Genomic DNA, 17,727 nt, shown 5'->3' with positions numbered 1-17,727 from the left:
GTCTCCCGGAATTAATCCGGGCGGCCAATACGGTAGCGCTCAAGAGTCAAGACCCTCCTTCTGAAGCTGCAGAGAGTACTTCAAAAAGTCCTCTGCAGTTACGTGCAGTCTAAAATCCACACCGAATAAAAACTTCATCTCCAACCTATTCATTTCTGCAGTGCTAACTCCCCCGACTCTGGCATAGTAGGCATTGTTATAACAGCTGCAATTCATTGATTATGTTAGTATGAAGGAGGATTTTCATTATTTCATGTGATATGTATACTTACTCGTCGTCGAGGACTTTTGCAGCAACCATAGAGCTCGTGATTAGAAGCCGATGAACATTGAGGGACGTAAGATAAGCACCTGTCCGCTGAATGAATCTTTCGAGGTATATGTATGCAGCCACAAGGCAAGAAGGGCTGCAGCTGGAGTACTTGAAAATTCGCTCAAGGTACTGTTGAATGTTTATATTGGGTGCTTTCGAGCCATGGAAGATGGTAACAGCGTTCTTTTTGTTTGATCCCGTCAATAATTTCTCATTGTTGTTAATCGTTCTCTGAAGAATAGCAGAAATAATTGAAACAACTCGGGGAGTTTTCGAGACTCCCTTTTGTTTTCCATCCAATCCTAAAGACGCATAGATCTCTGATTCAACAGCCTTGCTTTTGAGTGTCATCGTTTCTATATCTAAATTGCTTGACAATTGTTTTGGAATTGCACGGTTCTTCTGCGTTAATTTATTGTTGACGAAAATAAGGCAGATAATGTCAAAATCATTCTTTTCTTAGAGGCAAAGCCACTATTCAGTGAAGAATATACATATATTAGACAAGAGATTAACGAATTGTATTCTTGTTCGGCCAATTGGGCATTGTTGTTCGAGCTTTCAAGTTTCTTAAAGCATCAAGGGGGTACTATTATGGTATATACTGACTGAGGTATATATGCAGCACCAAACGGGAGGGGGGGGGGGGGGGGGGGGGGGGAGGGTGGGGGGGGGGGGGGAATTATGCTAGTCAATGATATTATTGGAGCACACAAATAAAGTGAAAGGCACATCTACAGAATTTTATTCGGAGATAGGAAGCAAGCTTGGGAATAAACTAGATAAAAGGAAATTAAAAGTGACTTGGTAATTGGCACTGTGCCATTAATATGGAGTTCTCGCTCGACTTTAAGCTTGAACCGTTCATCTATAAAGTGAGTAAACTTTTGGATCATATTTCAATTTGATCATTTTTTAAAATTCATTACAGCACTAATTGGCCTGCATATAACCTTACTAAATGAGCCACTTCAGAAGCATTTTATTTATTTCATTGTCCCCAATTGTTGTTGTCCCTTATTCTTTTCCTTCTTCTTTTTTTCCCTATTTTTCTCTTTGGTTGTATTTGCTCAGGGAAAAAAAAAAAAAAAAAAAGCATTTTTTTTTTTGCAAATAATAGGATTCAATCCACAATGTTTCCCTCCATATATGGCAATTTCAATTCAGGCCAAGATACCAGCAAACAAGTGAAATGGCTCATTTGGTAAATTGGCATATTTTTAAGTTCTAAAAACAGAAGAGATTTACTAATCGGGTGGCTTTTACTTGTTCAACCTACGTGGAAGGATTTGGAGAAATTGCAAATCCCTCACAATCCAATGGTGTGAATAAATATAATTTGTGGGCCACGAATGTAATATATACCTAATTAAAAAATAGTTTAATTTGCATATCGAGCGCATGCGTAAATTCTTTTTTTTTTCTTTATTGGGTAAAATTTGACTTTCAACCTTCCATTTTTATCATAACCGGCAACACCATGGAACTTTCCATGCTCCAATACTACAAACGTGACGTGGCCTCCGGTCCTCTTGAATAAAAAGCTTGATGTGCCCCTAGTCAACGTGTTCGCTTAAAGAAACGGTTGCGCAGTTTTTTCATGATTTCGTCAGCTCGAACGTCCGATTCCTTTTTGGTATTTTTATTAGGTAAGTATTCTGGCAAGCGGATAAATCTATAAAGTAAGAGAGATATAAGGAGTAGACTAAAACTAGAAGGAAATTTTCTTCACAGTTGGCACTATTTTAAATAAATCGAAAGATATTTCATTCAGATTGGTTTGAAGAAAATTTATGTCCAAACTAAACTAGAAAGAGTTAGAGCACTCACAATGACTAAAAAATTTCTTATTATTTTTTATCTAAAATAGATAAACAAATCACTAAAAAACCCTCAATATCGGACTATGCATTTCAAATGCAAAATACATTTTTGTTGCATTTGTGAATAGTGCACTGCTACATGTAGCCGGCATTGTACACACATCAATCTCATTAATATATTATTTCTCTCTACCTTTCTCTTTTTCCAAAATTTTATACTATTATTTCTCTCTTCACATCTCTTTTTTTTTTTCCGTAAGTTGAAAAATAGGATCTTTAAGAAAAATACAATCATTATAAAAAAAAAATTGAATGATATAGATAAAAAAAAAATTTTAAAAAAAAAGATAATCGAATATATGGTGTTTTTTTTTAAAATCATTAACTAAACTAGATAAAGTGGGTTTTGATTAGCCATTTTACATAAAATTATACATAAACCAGTATGAATGTTCTAATAAATATCTCTTTTTAGCATTAAAAAAAAAAAAAAAAAAAAAAAAGCCATTGAATACACCACCATGTGATTCTTAAATCACCTTAATAATTTCTTAATCATTTTCAGAGTAACCTACAAGATCATGTTAAGGAAAATTCCTTTTGTAAAGTAATTATTTAACTTAAATTTAGTTTTAAAAAATTACTTTTTTTAAGCTACTAGCTATCTACATTTACTATTTATTTGATTGTCTCCATTCACTCAGATTTTGTGTTGGGCACAAAGTAAAAAACATTTCCAATTTTGAAGTGTCTAATGAGATGAACTTAATTGACTTGAAAATCATACTTTAGAAGATTTTGGATTAAATATATCCAACTTATTATTCCTTTGTAGAAAAATCGAATTTATTATTATGACTATATAGTCTAGCTATATTACTTTAAAAAGACATGCCATTTTTATGTGTTATTTCTATTGCCAAATAATTTTGTTATATATATATATATATAATCGAACACCTAACACAAAGAGAAAGAGGTTACATGAAACGTGGCGAGCACAAAATGAACATATTATTCTCTTTCCCAAAAAAGAAATTCTAATAAAGAAAAAATAATCACAAGTACAGGAATGGCGCGTGAGCCAACAACAAAACGCATAAACAAAGAGATTAAAACGACAACATCAACGTGCAGCCATGCAAACAAACCTTCCTAATTAAACCCTTTCGAGTATAAATGCTCTTCCTATTAACAACACACACAAAAGACGTGTAGGGAGCTCAACATCAATGGCTTCCAAATCCGCCGCTTCTTCTTCTTCTTCCCAACAAAAATCCTTCATTCTCTATCTCCTCCTCGTGCCTCTCGCCCTCTTCTTCATCCTCGTATTATCCTTCACGCCCCAGCCGACCCTCACCGCCGCCATTTGCCGGCTTCAAAATGATGATCGATTGAATTCTGCCGCAAGAAATGTCAATGTCGGTTTGGTTAACGTAGATGACATGACGGAGACCACTGCATTTGAATTACTTGGATTAACGGCGTCAAAGACGAAGACTGTGAACGTTGGTTTTGATCGCGTGAGTGAGGATTTGAAATGGGAGGACTTCTTCCCTGAGTGGATTGATGAAGACGAGAAGTGGGGTCCGCCCAAGTGCCCGGAGATTCCGATGCCGGCGAGGGCGGCGGATTACGGCGACCTCGACGTAATTATAGCTAGGGTGCCATGTGGGGGGGCTGGAGAGAAGGAAAAGGAAGGGATAAGGGATGTGTTTAGGCTGCAGGTTAATTTGGTGGTGGCTAATCTGGTGGTGGGGAGTGGGTGGGTGACGCCTGATGTTCATCGGACGGTGTACGTTGTGTTTGTAGGATCTTGTGGGCCAATGGTGGAGATTTTCAGATGTGATGATCTTGTGATACATCAGGGGGATTATTGGGTGTATAAGCCTGAGTTGAGGAGGCTGAAGCAGAAGGTGCTCATGCCTTTTGGGACGTGCCAGCTTGCTCCTAGTTATGCAGAGACAGGTGCGTTTTTGTTTAATCTCATTTTCTGGTGCAATATATCCTGTTGATATTCTTTGTTTTATTTATTTATTTATTTTTGGTGGGCATTAGGTGATCGAGGAGATTATTTTATTTACAAAGAGTTCTAGCTAGGCAATTAAGGGAAGTTTTTTTTTTTTTTTTTGGGACCATATTAATTAATTAAGCTACCAAACGTTGCCAAATCTAAAACTTCCTGATGATTAACTCAGAATCCACAAGGATAGTAAATTAGTAAAAATAAAAATAAAGACGAAATAGCTCCCTTTTTTTTGTGAAAATATTTTCAACCAAATCGTCTTTTAGATTTCTCTAAAATATTTTTTAGCTTTAGACTCATACGGAAAATGAGAGAACCAAAAATAGCCAGCGACTTTCATCAACCTTCGACGGCTTCTGGAGAACTCTAACGACAGTTCAGTGAACTTCTTCGATTTAAGAAGGAGAAGTTTAAACTTAAAAAATAGTTTACAATTAAAAAAAAAAAAAACTAAATTATTTTACGAAAACTAAAGAAGATTTTTCTGGTTAATCGAAAATATTTTCGATTTGACTACCATTTTCGATCGTCCTAAACACTGAAAGATTTTTTTTTAAAATAAAAAACATTTTTTTTAAATGCATTCACATAGAAACAAATGGATTTTTGGTAAGTTCTTTAACACAATTAACCAAATGAATAAAAGATTTGTGCAAATTATGTTTTGGTCTTGTAGCTAGGCCACCTCAAATCCGTTCCAATAATGGTTCTCACCTCTCTCTAATCCCTATTATTAATCAATTAACACTTCTAAAGTATCATTAATTCAAAGATTTGGCTTAGATTGATTTAGTTATAATTCGAACTGAACTTGTTCAAATTGAGATACATGTTTCTGGTGTCATGTTATGGATAGATGTTTCAATTTCAATGAATCTAATTTTAACTAGATCTCAATCCAAGAAGAACTCAATTCGAAAAGACTTTTTGTTAAATTTAGAGTTGCATACTTTTGGTCCTTTGGATTTCATGCTCAAAGGGCATTCACAATGACTTAACTTGTGTACTTTGGATTTTTATATAAAATGACTAACTAAATTCCTAAAAAAATCTCAATCCGATTATCTAAATCAAATGCATTTAATTTACATTTCAACTATGGTGTTTACACAAATATATGAAAGGACAATAAATAAATACATAATTTCTCTATCCCTCTTTCACCAAAGAGCTAGTAAATATTTGAAAAATTAAATAAAAAATGAATAATACTATATACTACACAAACATCTCACAAAGCTGATATAGAATAGTCTAAATACCAGGTTAAAAAACGCCACCTAAACCAAGTTTTTTTTTTGTAGTTGACGTTTGTAAGATGTTTGTGTGGTTTGTACTACGTAGCATTACTCGTCAAAAAGATATTTTCTTTTCTTTTCTTTTGACCTATTTTCTACTAATTAATTTAAATCTAAATTGCCCTCTTTCAATTTTTAGAAATTAAAATTAACCCCTTAATTCATTTTTGTAGGTAAAGAGGCGTGGAGACCTCTTTCGTCAGAGTCGACCCCACAGAAGCGCAAGCACACCACACACCACCACCAAAGGGAAGCCTACGCAACGGTCCTCCATTCCTCAGAAGCCTACGTTTGCGGCGCAATCGCCTTGGCCCAGAGCATCATCCGCACCAACTCCACCAAAGACTTGATCCTCCTCGCCGACGACTCCATCGCTTCCAACTCCCTCCGGGGCCTGAGAGCCGCCGGATGGAAGATCAAGCGCATCAAGCGCATCCTCAGCCCCTTCGCCCAAAAGGGTTCCTACAACGAGTGGAACTACAGCAAGCTCCGCGTCTGGCAGCTCACCGACTACGACAAAATCATCTTCATAGACGCCGATCTTTTGGTCCTGAAGAACATCGACAAATTTTTCGTCCACCCACAGCTGTCGGCGGCGCCAAATGATAAGACGATTTTTAACTCCGGCGTCATGGTAATTGAACCGTCGATGTGCGTGTTTAAGGACTTGATGGAGAAGAGTTTCAAGCTGGGATCGTATAATGGCGGCGATCAGGGTTTTCTTAACGAAGTTTTCACGTGGTGGCACCGGTTGCCGGCGAAGCTTAATCACCTGAAAATTTACGGACGTGGGAGCAAAGACGAAAAGCATGAGATTCCGGCGGATGTTTATGCGATACATTATCTGGGGCTGAAGCCATGGATGTGCTATAAGGAGTATGATTGTAATTGGGACATGCCGGACCACCATCCTTTTGCTAGCGACTCAGCTCACCGGCGGTGGTGGCAGGTGTACGAAGCGATGCCGAAGAAGCTGCAGCCTTTTTGTGGGCTCTCTGAGAAAATGGATGCCAGGGTGAGGAAGTGGAGAGGGAAAGCTAGAAATGCGAAATTGCCAGATGGGCATTGGAAGATTAAGGTTAATGACCCGAGACGACGACGACGTTTTGTGGAATAAATTAAGGATATATATATATATATGCCCATTATTGAATAGAGCATCATAATTCATACATGTTTATCTTTAGTCTTTTTTGCTTTTTTTAATCTCAATTTTTTAATTTTCTTTTGGTGACAAATTTATCAAAAGAAATAGTTTCCTTAATTAATGTTGTTGTTTTATCGACAAAAGCCCTCGAGAGAGGGAAGTAGTGATGAGGCTCTTGATCTAATTATGGTGTTCAAAATTTTATCTAAAGAAATTAATGTCCTAATGTTTAAGAGTAATGCTAGAAAGAATGTCTCGTGTTATTTTAAAAGTGATTTGACTTTAAAATTATTATTAAATTTGAAATAATCATTATTGAATTTTAATTTATATTCAATTTTAAAAGTCAGGTTGCATTTAAGATGATACAAAAAGAATTATAGTCCTCATTATAGCATTACTCAACGTTTAGATATCAAGTTACGAGTTTTAGTTATTTTAATTTCCGGAGTAGAAAAAATATCGATGTGAATTTGGACATGTAATCTAACAAATGGATCTTATTAGGTGCTAATTAGAGTAATACTAGAGATTTTATAGATTTTATTCAAATCTTTATTATAAATTAATATCATTATTTGTAGAGAAATGATATTAAATATATATATGTGACTTGACAGTCACACCAATTTATAAGTCTCGTAAAATATATGTGATAAATGAGCGTAAAGAATATAATTACTTTATCTCAAATAGTGTGAGACATCCACGTCATCATGCCATGTGTAATTATATCCATTTTTTTTAAAGAAGAAAAGAATGAAAAGTTCTAAATCTATGTAATTAATTTTTTAATTTTATTTTTATTTTTAAAAAATTGTTTATGGTAAAAAAAAAAGAGAAGAAGGAGCCCATTCCTTTCTAGAGTTCATTTTATGTATAATTTTTATTTTGAAAAGCAATCACCGTCACCTTTTTCCCTCCTTTCTCTCTCTCTCTCTCTCTCACCGTGTCTCCCATCTCTCGTTAGACTCGTTTCCTCACTCTTGCCCATATACTGAAACCCCAGTAGCCCCAATACTCTCTTTCTCTCTCTCTCTCTCTCTCTCTCTCTCTCTCGCTCGCTCGCTCGCTCACAAATGCAAGAAATATTTGGATCAGTCCGCCGATCACTGGTATTTCGTACAGCCTCACCAGACAATGAAGAATCACCTTCATCATCACCATCCCCTTTGGCTCCAACCACTCTGGTCGACAAGATCAATTCTTGCATTCGCAAATCCAGAGTCTTCGCCAGACCGTCTCCGCCACCGCCACCGATCCGATGGCGGAAGGGCGAGTTGATTGGCTGCGGCGCGTTCGGGCACGTCTACATGGGCATGAATCTTGATTCCGGAGAGCTCCTAGCGGTGAAACAGGTCTTCTTTCTTGTTTATTTTTGTGTTTTGGGGTCTTCATTTTGGTTTGACAGTGTAATTTTGCTGTTGGTTTCTGGTGGGTTTTGGCTGATTTTGGTTTTGGTCCTTGGAGGGTAGTTCTGGGGTTTTCTCTTGTTCAGTTTCATCCGGGTTTTGGTTAATTTTGGATTTACGAGTTTGATTCTGAGTTCTTCCTTGTTGGCACTGTAATAAGTTTATATTAATTTTTAGTTTTTGAGTTCGGTTTTGGGTTTTCTTCTAGTTGGTTGAAATGGGTTTTGTTAATTTTAGATTTGGAGTTTGATTTGAATCTTTTTCTTGTTGAATTTATGATGGATATTTTGTTAGTTTCAGTTTTGGAGTTTGCTTTAGTTTTGTTCTTTTTGCCTCTGGTTAATTGTTATGGTTTTCGTTGATTTTGGGCTTCAACTTATGGTATGAAATGGTTTGTTGGTGATTGTTTCTGGGTTTTGACTAATTTTGGGTTTAGAATCTGATTTTAGCTGTTTAATGCTTGTTCTTTTCTAGGTTCTGATTGCAGCAAATACTGCTTCAAAGGAGAAAGCTCAGGTCTGATTTTTAAATTCCTGTGTTTAGTTTGATATTAATTTTGTGGTGTTTGTCACTTATTTCTTTTTGTTTGGTTTTGTGAAAATAAATCAAAATTTGAAACTTTCAGATTTCATTGTGTTCTGACTGCTACTGCTGAACAATCTTAATTCATCAGGCTAAGGCATTTGGATTTAGCTGTATTAGGTTCACTACGTTAGTAGCCTTAGTCTTTTAGTGTAACGCCATCTTCCCAATTTGGAACAGAGGTGAGCTATTCATTTTCGCAATGTGGGACTGGGGTGTTGCATTTAGGTCACTAGATATTCTGTACATAACAACCATATATGTTAGTTTGTTTCTACTCCCTGCATTTGATCAGCTTCCTCCTGACCTATCCACTGCATTTTGTTTTGGTTCATTTTCTGTCGTGTTGCTGAAAATTGTTTCAAAGATGACGTTTATATTTGAAAATTTATGCTGTTTTCTTCAAAGAATGGCAAACTTCTCTCAACTATCGCAATTTGTTGTGTGAAGCTCACTGAGTGGAGGTTGTTGATTTTATTTGCATGACACTTCTTTTTTTCAACTTTTGAAGCTTAAGCAACAATTAAGAAATAGAGGATTAATTACTTCCGTCCTAATAAATGGAAGTGTTGCTAATTACTTAACTATTAATTGCCAAGAGAAGTAGAAAATATAAAAATAAAAATAAAAGATATACAATTATGCATTCTGAAGACCAAAATTTGACATCAACTAACACAACAAGTTTCTAATATCGTCTTTTCAATAAATTTTCTGAGCAGTGAAATGTAGTTTATAGTATTTTTTTTTTTTTTTTTTTTTTTGATAAATTTATAGTAATTTTGATGTTTGAAATTTCAGATTTTTGTGTTTGGTGAAGATATTGGAAATTGTGATGATTGATCTCCTTATTTGGCTATTCAATATTGATTCACTGAGTACTCGTTTTAATGCTATAAGTAGGCTCACATCAGGGAGCTCGAGGAGGAAGTGAAGCTACTTAAAAATCTCTCTCATCCAAACATTGTTGTAAGTATGACCTTCTATTATTCATGAAACAGACTAAGCCTATCACTCTTCTGACAGTACACTTTTTTTTTTGTTCATTAGAGATATTTGGGTACAGTGAGGGAGGAGGAAACCTTGAATATTCTGTTGGAATTTGTGCCGGGTGGATCAATATCTTCACTTCTAGGGAAATTCGGATCTTTCCCTGAGGCTGTGAGTTCTTGCTTAGTCAACTTTTATAATTAGGTGTTTAATGTGAACCTTATGGTATAATTTGATAAGCAGGTTATGAGAACATACACCAAGCAGTTGTTATTAGGACTGGAGTATTTACACAAAAATGGAATCATGCACAGGGACATCAAGGTGCTTTGCCTTACCCTGCTATTGATATACGTGCTAAAAAGGATCCTTTTTTCTTAACCCATTATTTTCTTTATTTCAGGGGGCAAATATTCTTGTAGATAATAAAGGATGCATTAAACTTGCAGATTTTGGTGCATCGAAGCAGGTTGTTGAGCTGGTACTGACTTTGTCTCTCCCTTCACTTTCCATTTAGATATACAGTTTTTAGTTTGTGGAAACACTTATACTTTGTGTATACCATCTAATTGAGAGATGTACACTAGTGTAGGCTACTATTTCAGGCGCCAAGTCTATGAAGGGTACTCCATATTGGATGGCTCCTGAAGTCATTCTCCAGACTGGGCATAGCTTGTAAGGGCAATCAGAACCTCCTTAAATCTTTAAATTGTCACCAGCATGCTGCTATATTTTCAATATGCTTAGAAGAGATAGTATCTCCTGAAGTTGGCAATGGGAAATTTTATTTTATTGCTAAATTACACATGCACTAGGTCAGTCTTGAACCTACGATTACACCCTTCATCCCATTCTTATGAGCTGAGGAGGTACTATTTGGGCTATAGCTCACTGGCGATCATGAGAATTTAATAATGGCAATCTTCTCTGCCTTTTTTTTTTTTAAAAAAAAAAAAAAAAAAAAAAATTCTATTATTTGTTTAGTATGAGGGTTTATTGATAGATAAAAGAATGAAGGTAAAGAGGAAGAGGTTCCCTAGAAGATAAGCAAAAGAAGTTAAGAAGTACTGTTATGAAACTTATCCCTTGCTGAAGAACTCTCAAGTTTAAGGGCATCAGTTTACCTGAATACTCCAAAGTTACTGCTGCTTTTGCTAAAGCATCTGCATCTGGATTGGAGATCTAGGTGCAGACATTAAAGAGCACCCTAATAGCTACATCGAGAAGATTTGATTAGCATCAAGTTTACCCCATTCACCTTGTATTAAACCACTTATTGAAATTAGAGCTATATTCTTCCACAAGAACCCCTTATCTCATTTCTCTTTTTACGCTAGAGATGTCGGAAAAAATTTACATGATTTATGAAGAGAGGTATAGCAAGGTTAGCCAAGTGTTCTCTATAGATGCTTCCATAGATTTGAGAAACCAAATGCTTGAGAAAACCAGTATATTGGGTTAACATCAAGCAGACCTGGAAGTTTTTTTGTATCATGCTGTGCTAAGCATGAGAGTTGAGATTGTTGAGGTATCCTCTATATCAGTTCTAAAATGTTATTTTCTTTGAATGATATCCTGTTGTGACATTTATTATAAAGAGCTGCTTAGAAGAGTTTTGTATCTGATCCTCAGAGTAATCTTTAGTGAAGAGTTGCATTCTAACAATGCACAGTATTAGCTTATGCATTTACCCTTTTCTGGTCATTGGTCACACTTTCTGTATCTGTAATTCTGTGGTGGTCCTAGATACATGGTGCAGTTCACTGGTATTATATTCTCTATAATGGGTCTTTTGGTAACTGAAAATTACTGATATTCTATGGGAACATTCTCTAGCTCTGCTGATATATGGAGTGTTGGATGTACTGTAATTGAGATGGCCACTGGGAAGCCTCCTTGGAGCCAACAGTACCAAGAGGTATCTGCTAACACTTAATAATTTGTTAAAGGCGTTCTCCCATACACTGTACTAACAACAGGTTCGTTCAGGTTGCTGCTCTCTTCTACATAGGGACAACCAAGTCTCATCCGCCAATCCCTGAACATCTCTCCGTTGAAGCAAAAGATTTTCTGCTGAAATGCTTGCAAAAGTATGTAATCTTGATTCTCTTTTAACTCCTCTCTCACTTAAATAGTTTTGCTCTGAATTTAGTATGTCCTAATTTATGTTGTACTGGAAAACTATATTTTTCTTAGTCAAAATCATCTCGAGTAACTTTGATGTGCAATCTTTATATTGAGCGAGGGAGAGAATCCAAACTATAGATTTTAATTTATTTTTCTTAAATTAAATAAATAAATAATTCGTGATGTGTCATCCAATGGCAGGGAACCAAATTCGAGGCCTACTGCATCTGAGTTGCTCCAGGTGGTTTTAATTTTATTAGCACTTCTCTATATTGAATTGGCATATAGAAGGGTGCAGTAGTTGTATAACTTTTCCAGTTTACCATAAACTGTGCTTCTGGTGATTGCCAAAAAGTTGACCACTCAGAGCACCTAGGAATGTTCTTACTTTGCTAATTATATGCAGCATCCCTTTGTTACTGGCGAACAAGTGGAATCTCATCCACTTTTTTGTACTTCTGTCACGGTTAGTCCTGTCGAAATGGATCCTATAACATGTTATTCCTATGTTTCTTTGAATTCTTTATAATAGTGTCTTTTCTACAATCAGGAAAATTCTAAAACCCCTTCCCCGTCAAGTGCCAGAGGCCTGGAAGCGTCGTAAGTTTTGCAATATAGTTTCTTCTGAATTTGAAAGTTCGGATAGTGCCTTTTATGATACTTGTATTGTCTTTGACATGATAGCATTAACTTTGTCGCCAGTAAACTGTCAACCTGCCCTGGCTCAACAGATCTTTGTAATTTGGATAGTCTGGAATGCTCAGCTGAATACCCTGAGAAGTCCCCAGAAAATAAACGTATTTGGGGAATGAACAACAGTGATGATGAGATGTGTCAGATTGACAAAGATGATTTTACGGTGGGGGAAATAAATCCTTGTTCTTCTCTAATTCCTGGGAACTTTAAGGTAACTGCGTTTATGTCCTCATGGTTGGACTTTGTATGAGCACTTACGGAATTCAGAAACTAATCATTTTACAATTTATTTTGCTATAATTAGAGTTTTAACCCCATGTGTGAGCCCTCTGATGACTGGCACAAATTGGATGAAAGTCTGGCACCGGAACACAGAGGTACAAGTTCAGACGCTGATGAACAAATTTCTGAGCCTGCTGCCCACTCTGGAGCTTTCGGTGCAGGGGAGAAAGATTTTTCATTTCCTTGCAGACCGTCACTTTCAGAGGATGATGATGAACTTACTGAGTCAAAAATTACAGCCTTTTTGGATGAGAAGGTACTGTTTTCAGTTTTGAGTCAAAATTAGCTGTTCATGTTTATATATTTTGTTTTGCTCTGAATTATGTGTGCTGAACTGGAAATCAATATGTCAGGCTCTTGAACTGACGAAACTGCAAACGCCTTTGTATGAAGAGTTTCTCAACAGTTTTCCAGCTTGCTCACAGAGTTTTGTGGAGAGCACACGTGATGAAACTACCCCAAAGTACTTGAAATTACCCCCAAAAAGCAGGTCACCAAGTCGAGGTCCAACTGGTGGTCCATCTCCAGCATTTGATGCTCTTAATACTGGAAGCCCAGGAAGTAATAGCAAGTGTGTGTCAAATATTGGCAGTGCAAGTGATCAAAGTTCACAGGACGTCCCTTCACCTCCGCTTAAAAATCGTCTAGTTGATGCTCAGCAGGAGCCAAGTAGCCCAAGGTTAGTTCATCAGTTAATTGTTTCTTTAGCTTGCCTCAATATGATATTCTGGTAGTTGATTAATCTGAAATTGTATACTGTGCCACTCCCAGTATGAGCTTTTCGGAGAGACAGAGGAAGTGGAAAGAAGAACTTGACCAAGAACTTGAGAGAAAGCGAGGTAACTAATTCCTGCCTTGCCTCGTATAATTTTGAATGCCAGCTAAATACTAGTACTTTTGGGGCTACCATCTTCACTTTCAGAGAAACCATTGCCAAGTTTAATTTACTGTAGTTTGTGAGGAACCTCATAGTAGTTTTGACATACCATCTTCATTTCAAAGATGCCACTGTTAAGTTTTGTTTTAGCCAAAATCCTCCAGAAGTTTTCAGATATTTGTGTTCAAATCGATGCACCTTAGTATGTCTGAAGTTAAAGTTGTAAAATCAATTTATGCGCATAACGCATAAAAACACATGATTATTACATATCTTATTGCAGAGATGATGCGCCAAGCAGGTGTGGGAGGGAAAACATCGTCTCCAAAGGATCGAGCTTTGAATCGGCAGCGTACAAGGTTTGCATCCCCAGACAAATAAGTTTGTTTCAGAGTGTTCATGCTGGCTCTTGAGAATTGAGTTTTCCCATCAGGAGTTGTGAACACAAGAGCTTTAGTTTTGGCTCTGTGGTAAGTAATACTTGGCATGGCCAATTTGCAAGCTCCGAAGGAATACAGCAATGACGCATCTCACATACTATCCAATTTCCCATTGTTCATACTGTGAATGTGTCCATGTATGAGAGGCCTGGCTTGTGAATGTTATTGTGCTATATAAAGCATTGTTGATGTTTGGCGATAATTTTTCCCTTTGTATTCTTGGGTGGTTCTTGTGGGTGGGATGAGGGAGTGGAATACTTTTTTCTCTAGTTTGTGTCAAATACATACAAATTGTATTATTAATGTAGAATAACCCGGATGATATAAACACAATAGCCTATGAAAAAAATTTCATGTCACTTTCTTTTGTTATACTTGGGAACATCCTGTTGAATCTTGTGACAATGGAATGGTTCTCCCTCTTGAAACCTAATTTTATTGGAATCCGTTAGTCTTTTAGTTTCTTAATTTTAGGAAAAATTTCACTTATCTTCATGAACTACTAAGGTATTTTCATTGCCCCCATAAATAAAATATTGACAATGTAGGGTTTTGATCTTTCAATCCCTTTCAATCTCACTCCATTCGTTTTTAAAAAAATAATAATCAAAATACCGCTTTATAAAATAAAAGATGAATAAGAAAAGCAAAAAAAAAAAAAAAAAAAAGATTCTGTGGCGTCAGGGACATGGTCCAGGTCTTTAGATGTATTTTTTTTTATTTTGATTTTACTTTTTTGAGGTAGAATTTTTAAAATTTTTAAAATTTTAAAATTTAATGAGGCAGAATAGACTTTTACATTCTAGCTGTTTATTAAGTTAACGATAAAATTAAATGGTAAGGGTAATTGAAAGAAACTGAAAAATTAAGATCCTACATTGCAATTTTGGAAGTCTAAAAAGGACATCGAAAGTTCTTTGGTAATTTAAGGTAAGTGAGTTCCCTCTAATTTTTATTATCAATAATGTGGTAGGAAAAAGATAAGTATTGAAAGACATTAATAATATCTCTTTTAACAACTTACATGATTTCTCTATAGCGTTCCATCAATGATCTAAATTATTTTACTTTTTCCATGCCTCTTTCAATTATCTAGCTGAATTTTTTCTCAAAAATCTTGTGAACTGAAAAAGTATTATGAAGAATTAAACATACAAAATTATAATATGTAATTGCAAGTTGTCTCAGATTTTGAAGACAATGCAAGTTCTGGCGTAGGCATATTCTTTAGAGTAATGCTATACATTGCACTTTTATTTCAATCATTGAATTTTTTTATTTTTTATTTTTTAAATAAGGGCCGATCTAATGGCTGATTAACGGTGCCACATCACCATAGTGAAATAAAAGTGTATTATATTAGTTTCTTTACGTTATGAACCAAAAGTACTTTCAAGTTAAAAGAGAATCCATGAGTTATTGATACCTTGGAATGAATAAAGTGGCAAACTTGTACATCAAGAAATGCTATGGAATGAGCAAACACAAGCAAAAGAATCAACTATGAACATCAAGAAAGTATCATAAACAAGACGCCTGAGTTTTCAAGCAACAAGCATATCACTAGGCTCAAACATATGCCAGAGTTCAGAATCGTATTGGTGTTGAAAGCTGGCGCTGTTTTAATCCACTCATCATCCCATCACTCTTCTGTACACCTTTTCTGCTCTTCAATGGAGACACCAATCTGGTTGCCAGTCTTGAAGGAGAGAAAGACCGGCGCAATTTTGATGCAGTTGACATCTTTGGAGACTTCTTGTTCAATCCTGTAGGCCTTGTGGGGGAAAGAGAAACCACCGGTGGGCTCTTGATCTTCACTTGAAACTTCGAAGAAGCCGACGGGGGCGACTTGATTAAGAACTTATGTGGTGTCTGCAACTGTTTGTTTCTTCCTATGATTGGAGACCTTGTCTTGCAAAACTTCTGCTGCTGTGTAGAAGAAGCTGTAGACAGGAACAAAGGGTTGGGGAAAAGAACAGTCTTCTTAGCCCATGGCCTGTGTTTGGGGGACACCCTATTTGCTATGAGTAGGTTGTTTTCTTTTTCCACTTCTCTAAATTTTGGAGGTGAAACCTTGAAGTTGATTCGGGATCGAGCCCTTTGAAGCGAGGGCGAATCGGACTCGGACCGAATCGATTGCAGTTTGGTTTGCTTCTCCCTCTTCCTTCTAGCTTTTAATTCTGTGTTTTCGGGTCGTGGCTTCTGGTTTCTCCGTTGAGATACCGGAGTTTTTGGATCGTCAAGGGGTGTTTTCTTGGTTTTGTTAACAACTGCTGCCGCTATTTCTTTTGCAAATTGGCTTGCGTGTAGAATTTCTCCCATTGTTTCACCTACAAGCATTGCTGGTAGTGACATTCTACGCCACTCCCCTGTTTGGAAACATTAAAGTTGTCGGTAAATCCAATCAATTAATGATGCTCATTTTGGTTTACAAAAGAAAGCAATTTTGAATTGCAGATTCATTGTTTGAGATCAAGAAAATGAGATCTCAATGCAATGGGCGGCTTATATCAACCTATTCAGCTTGAGATTAGTTAAACATAAAAAGTTAAAATGTTAAAATCTTGTATTTTCTGAGTTTTTTCTAAACAAACAAATGAAGTGCAAGTCAAAATGTTGGGAAAATATCTGAAAAATGAGAACCCATTTGTCCCATTGGTTCAAAATGTGTGTGAGAGAGAGAGAGAGTGACCGACCTGCTGAATGAGCTGGAAACTTCCCCACTGGAGATTTCTTAGCAGCAACATTCTTGATCCTTCAAATCAACAAGAAAAACACAGAAAAACCATCAAAATATTGCTTGAAAAAATGGTGTATAAAGAACAAAGGAAGCTCAGATTTTTCACATAATCAAGCAAAACCGAAGCAGATCCGAGTGTACCTTGCTGACTCTTGCTTGCATCTAAGGCTAGTCCTCAGATAACCTCGGGTACTTCGAGGGCTGAGACTCACCCCTGAGATCACTTTTGTTCCTCCTGCCACCGTATACTGTAGCTCCTGCAGCCTAGCCATACACCTATCCACCTTCACAAACCCATCAAAACACACAAACCCATCAGTTTGAAAAATTATTGGCTGCTTAGGAAATGAAAAGAAATTTGAACTTTGAGTCTTGTATTCATTCAATGGAGCTGAATTTTCCATCAATCCGAATCCTCTAGCTAGCAGTAAATTAGACAACCAAGATTGGAGTTTTTGGTCTTCCACTTAGGCAAACCGAAAGGATTTCATTTCCTCTTTTCTTTTAGGAGAGAATAGTATACTCTACCTTCTTTACGGTTTCTCTGAGTAGGGCCGGATTGAGAGGGGCTACCATTTTCCTCTGCTTTGGTGGGGTTCTCGCAACCATTTTTGCAGTACAAGAAGAAAACCCAAGTGGGTCTCAAAGATCTCTCTCCCACTGTCTCTCTCTAAATACCCATGAGCCAATTGGAACTCAATTACTTTCAGTTACAATCAGGCTCTCTCTCTCTCTCTCTCTATCGCTCTCGCTCAATCTCTTTTCCCTTTTCTCTCAGTTCGTTTCCGAAGTGACAAGGTCAAACGGGGGGGCTTGAACAAGAACTTTTGTTAACGGATCTTTTTGCTCCAACGGTCGACCTCACCCTACGAAAACGCATGCCCAACGGCTACTTTTATTTTAAACTTAAATATTACCTTTTTTGGCTTTTTTTGTTTGTTTTTTGTTTTTGTTTGTAATTTTAAATTCTGAGT

The 17,727-nt window shown here is 36.5% G+C and overlaps 4 protein-coding genes across 5 annotated transcripts; 2 read left to right on the top strand and 2 right to left on the bottom strand.

The window, feature by feature from the left end:
* Positions 1–39: 39 nt before the first annotated feature.
* LOC132168616 (Cyclin family protein) lies at positions 40–664 on the bottom strand. The gene is made up of 2 exons (XM_059579607.2): positions 273–664; positions 40–205 (listed from the first exon to the last, which is right to left on the bottom strand). The coding sequence occupies exons 1-2, from the start codon at positions 662–664 to the stop codon at positions 40–42; spliced, it is 558 nt and encodes a 185-aa protein (XP_059435590.2).
* A 2,704-nt stretch (positions 665–3,368) lies between these two features.
* On the top strand, positions 3,369–6,577 carry LOC132168615 (putative UDP-glucuronate:xylan alpha-glucuronosyltransferase 5). Its single transcript, XM_059579606.2, has 2 exons — positions 3,369–4,104; positions 5,634–6,577. Exons 1-2 carry the CDS (start codon positions 3,369–3,371, stop codon positions 6,575–6,577), a joined length of 1,680 nt encoding a protein of 559 aa, XP_059435589.2.
* A 947-nt stretch (positions 6,578–7,524) lies between these two features.
* On the top strand, positions 7,525–14,357 carry LOC132170687 (mitogen-activated protein kinase kinase kinase 2). 2 transcript variants are annotated; one of them, XM_059581764.2, is made up of 17 exons: positions 7,525–7,965; positions 8,494–8,535; positions 9,505–9,570; positions 9,652–9,762; positions 9,835–9,915; positions 9,995–10,060; positions 10,184–10,266; positions 11,428–11,509; positions 11,581–11,681; positions 11,920–11,959; positions 12,125–12,184; positions 12,269–12,318; positions 12,421–12,625; positions 12,719–12,952; positions 13,050–13,375; positions 13,468–13,535; positions 13,857–14,357. In XM_059581764.2, exons 1-17 carry the CDS (start codon positions 7,687–7,689, stop codon positions 13,952–13,954), a joined length of 1,992 nt encoding a protein of 663 aa, XP_059437747.2. In that variant the 5' UTR covers positions 7,525–7,686; the 3' UTR covers positions 13,955–14,357. The 2 variants fall into 2 exon arrangements, with proteins under 2 accessions (XP_059437747.2, XP_059437746.2); XM_059581763.2 differs by having other exon boundaries at positions 9,995–10,072.
* Positions 14,358–15,428: 1,071 nt separating this feature from the next.
* ATN (cyclin family) lies at positions 15,429–17,576 on the bottom strand. The gene is made up of 4 exons (XM_059582755.2): positions 17,282–17,576; positions 16,895–17,037; positions 16,710–16,768; positions 15,429–16,382 (listed from the first exon to the last, which is right to left on the bottom strand). Exons 1-4 carry the CDS (start codon positions 17,360–17,362, stop codon positions 15,601–15,603), a joined length of 1,065 nt encoding a protein of 354 aa, XP_059438738.1. The 5' UTR covers positions 17,363–17,576; the 3' UTR covers positions 15,429–15,600.
* Positions 17,577–17,727: the final 151 nt, after the last annotated feature.

This window comes from Corylus avellana, chromosome 1, assembly GCF_965113065.1.
Source record: "Corylus avellana chromosome 1, dhCorAvel1.hap1.2, whole genome shotgun sequence".
NCBI lineage: Eukaryota > Viridiplantae > Streptophyta > Magnoliopsida > Fagales > Betulaceae > Corylus > Corylus avellana.
Note: the sequence above shows the minus strand (reverse complement) of the source record. Positions and strands in the feature narration are given on the sequence as shown.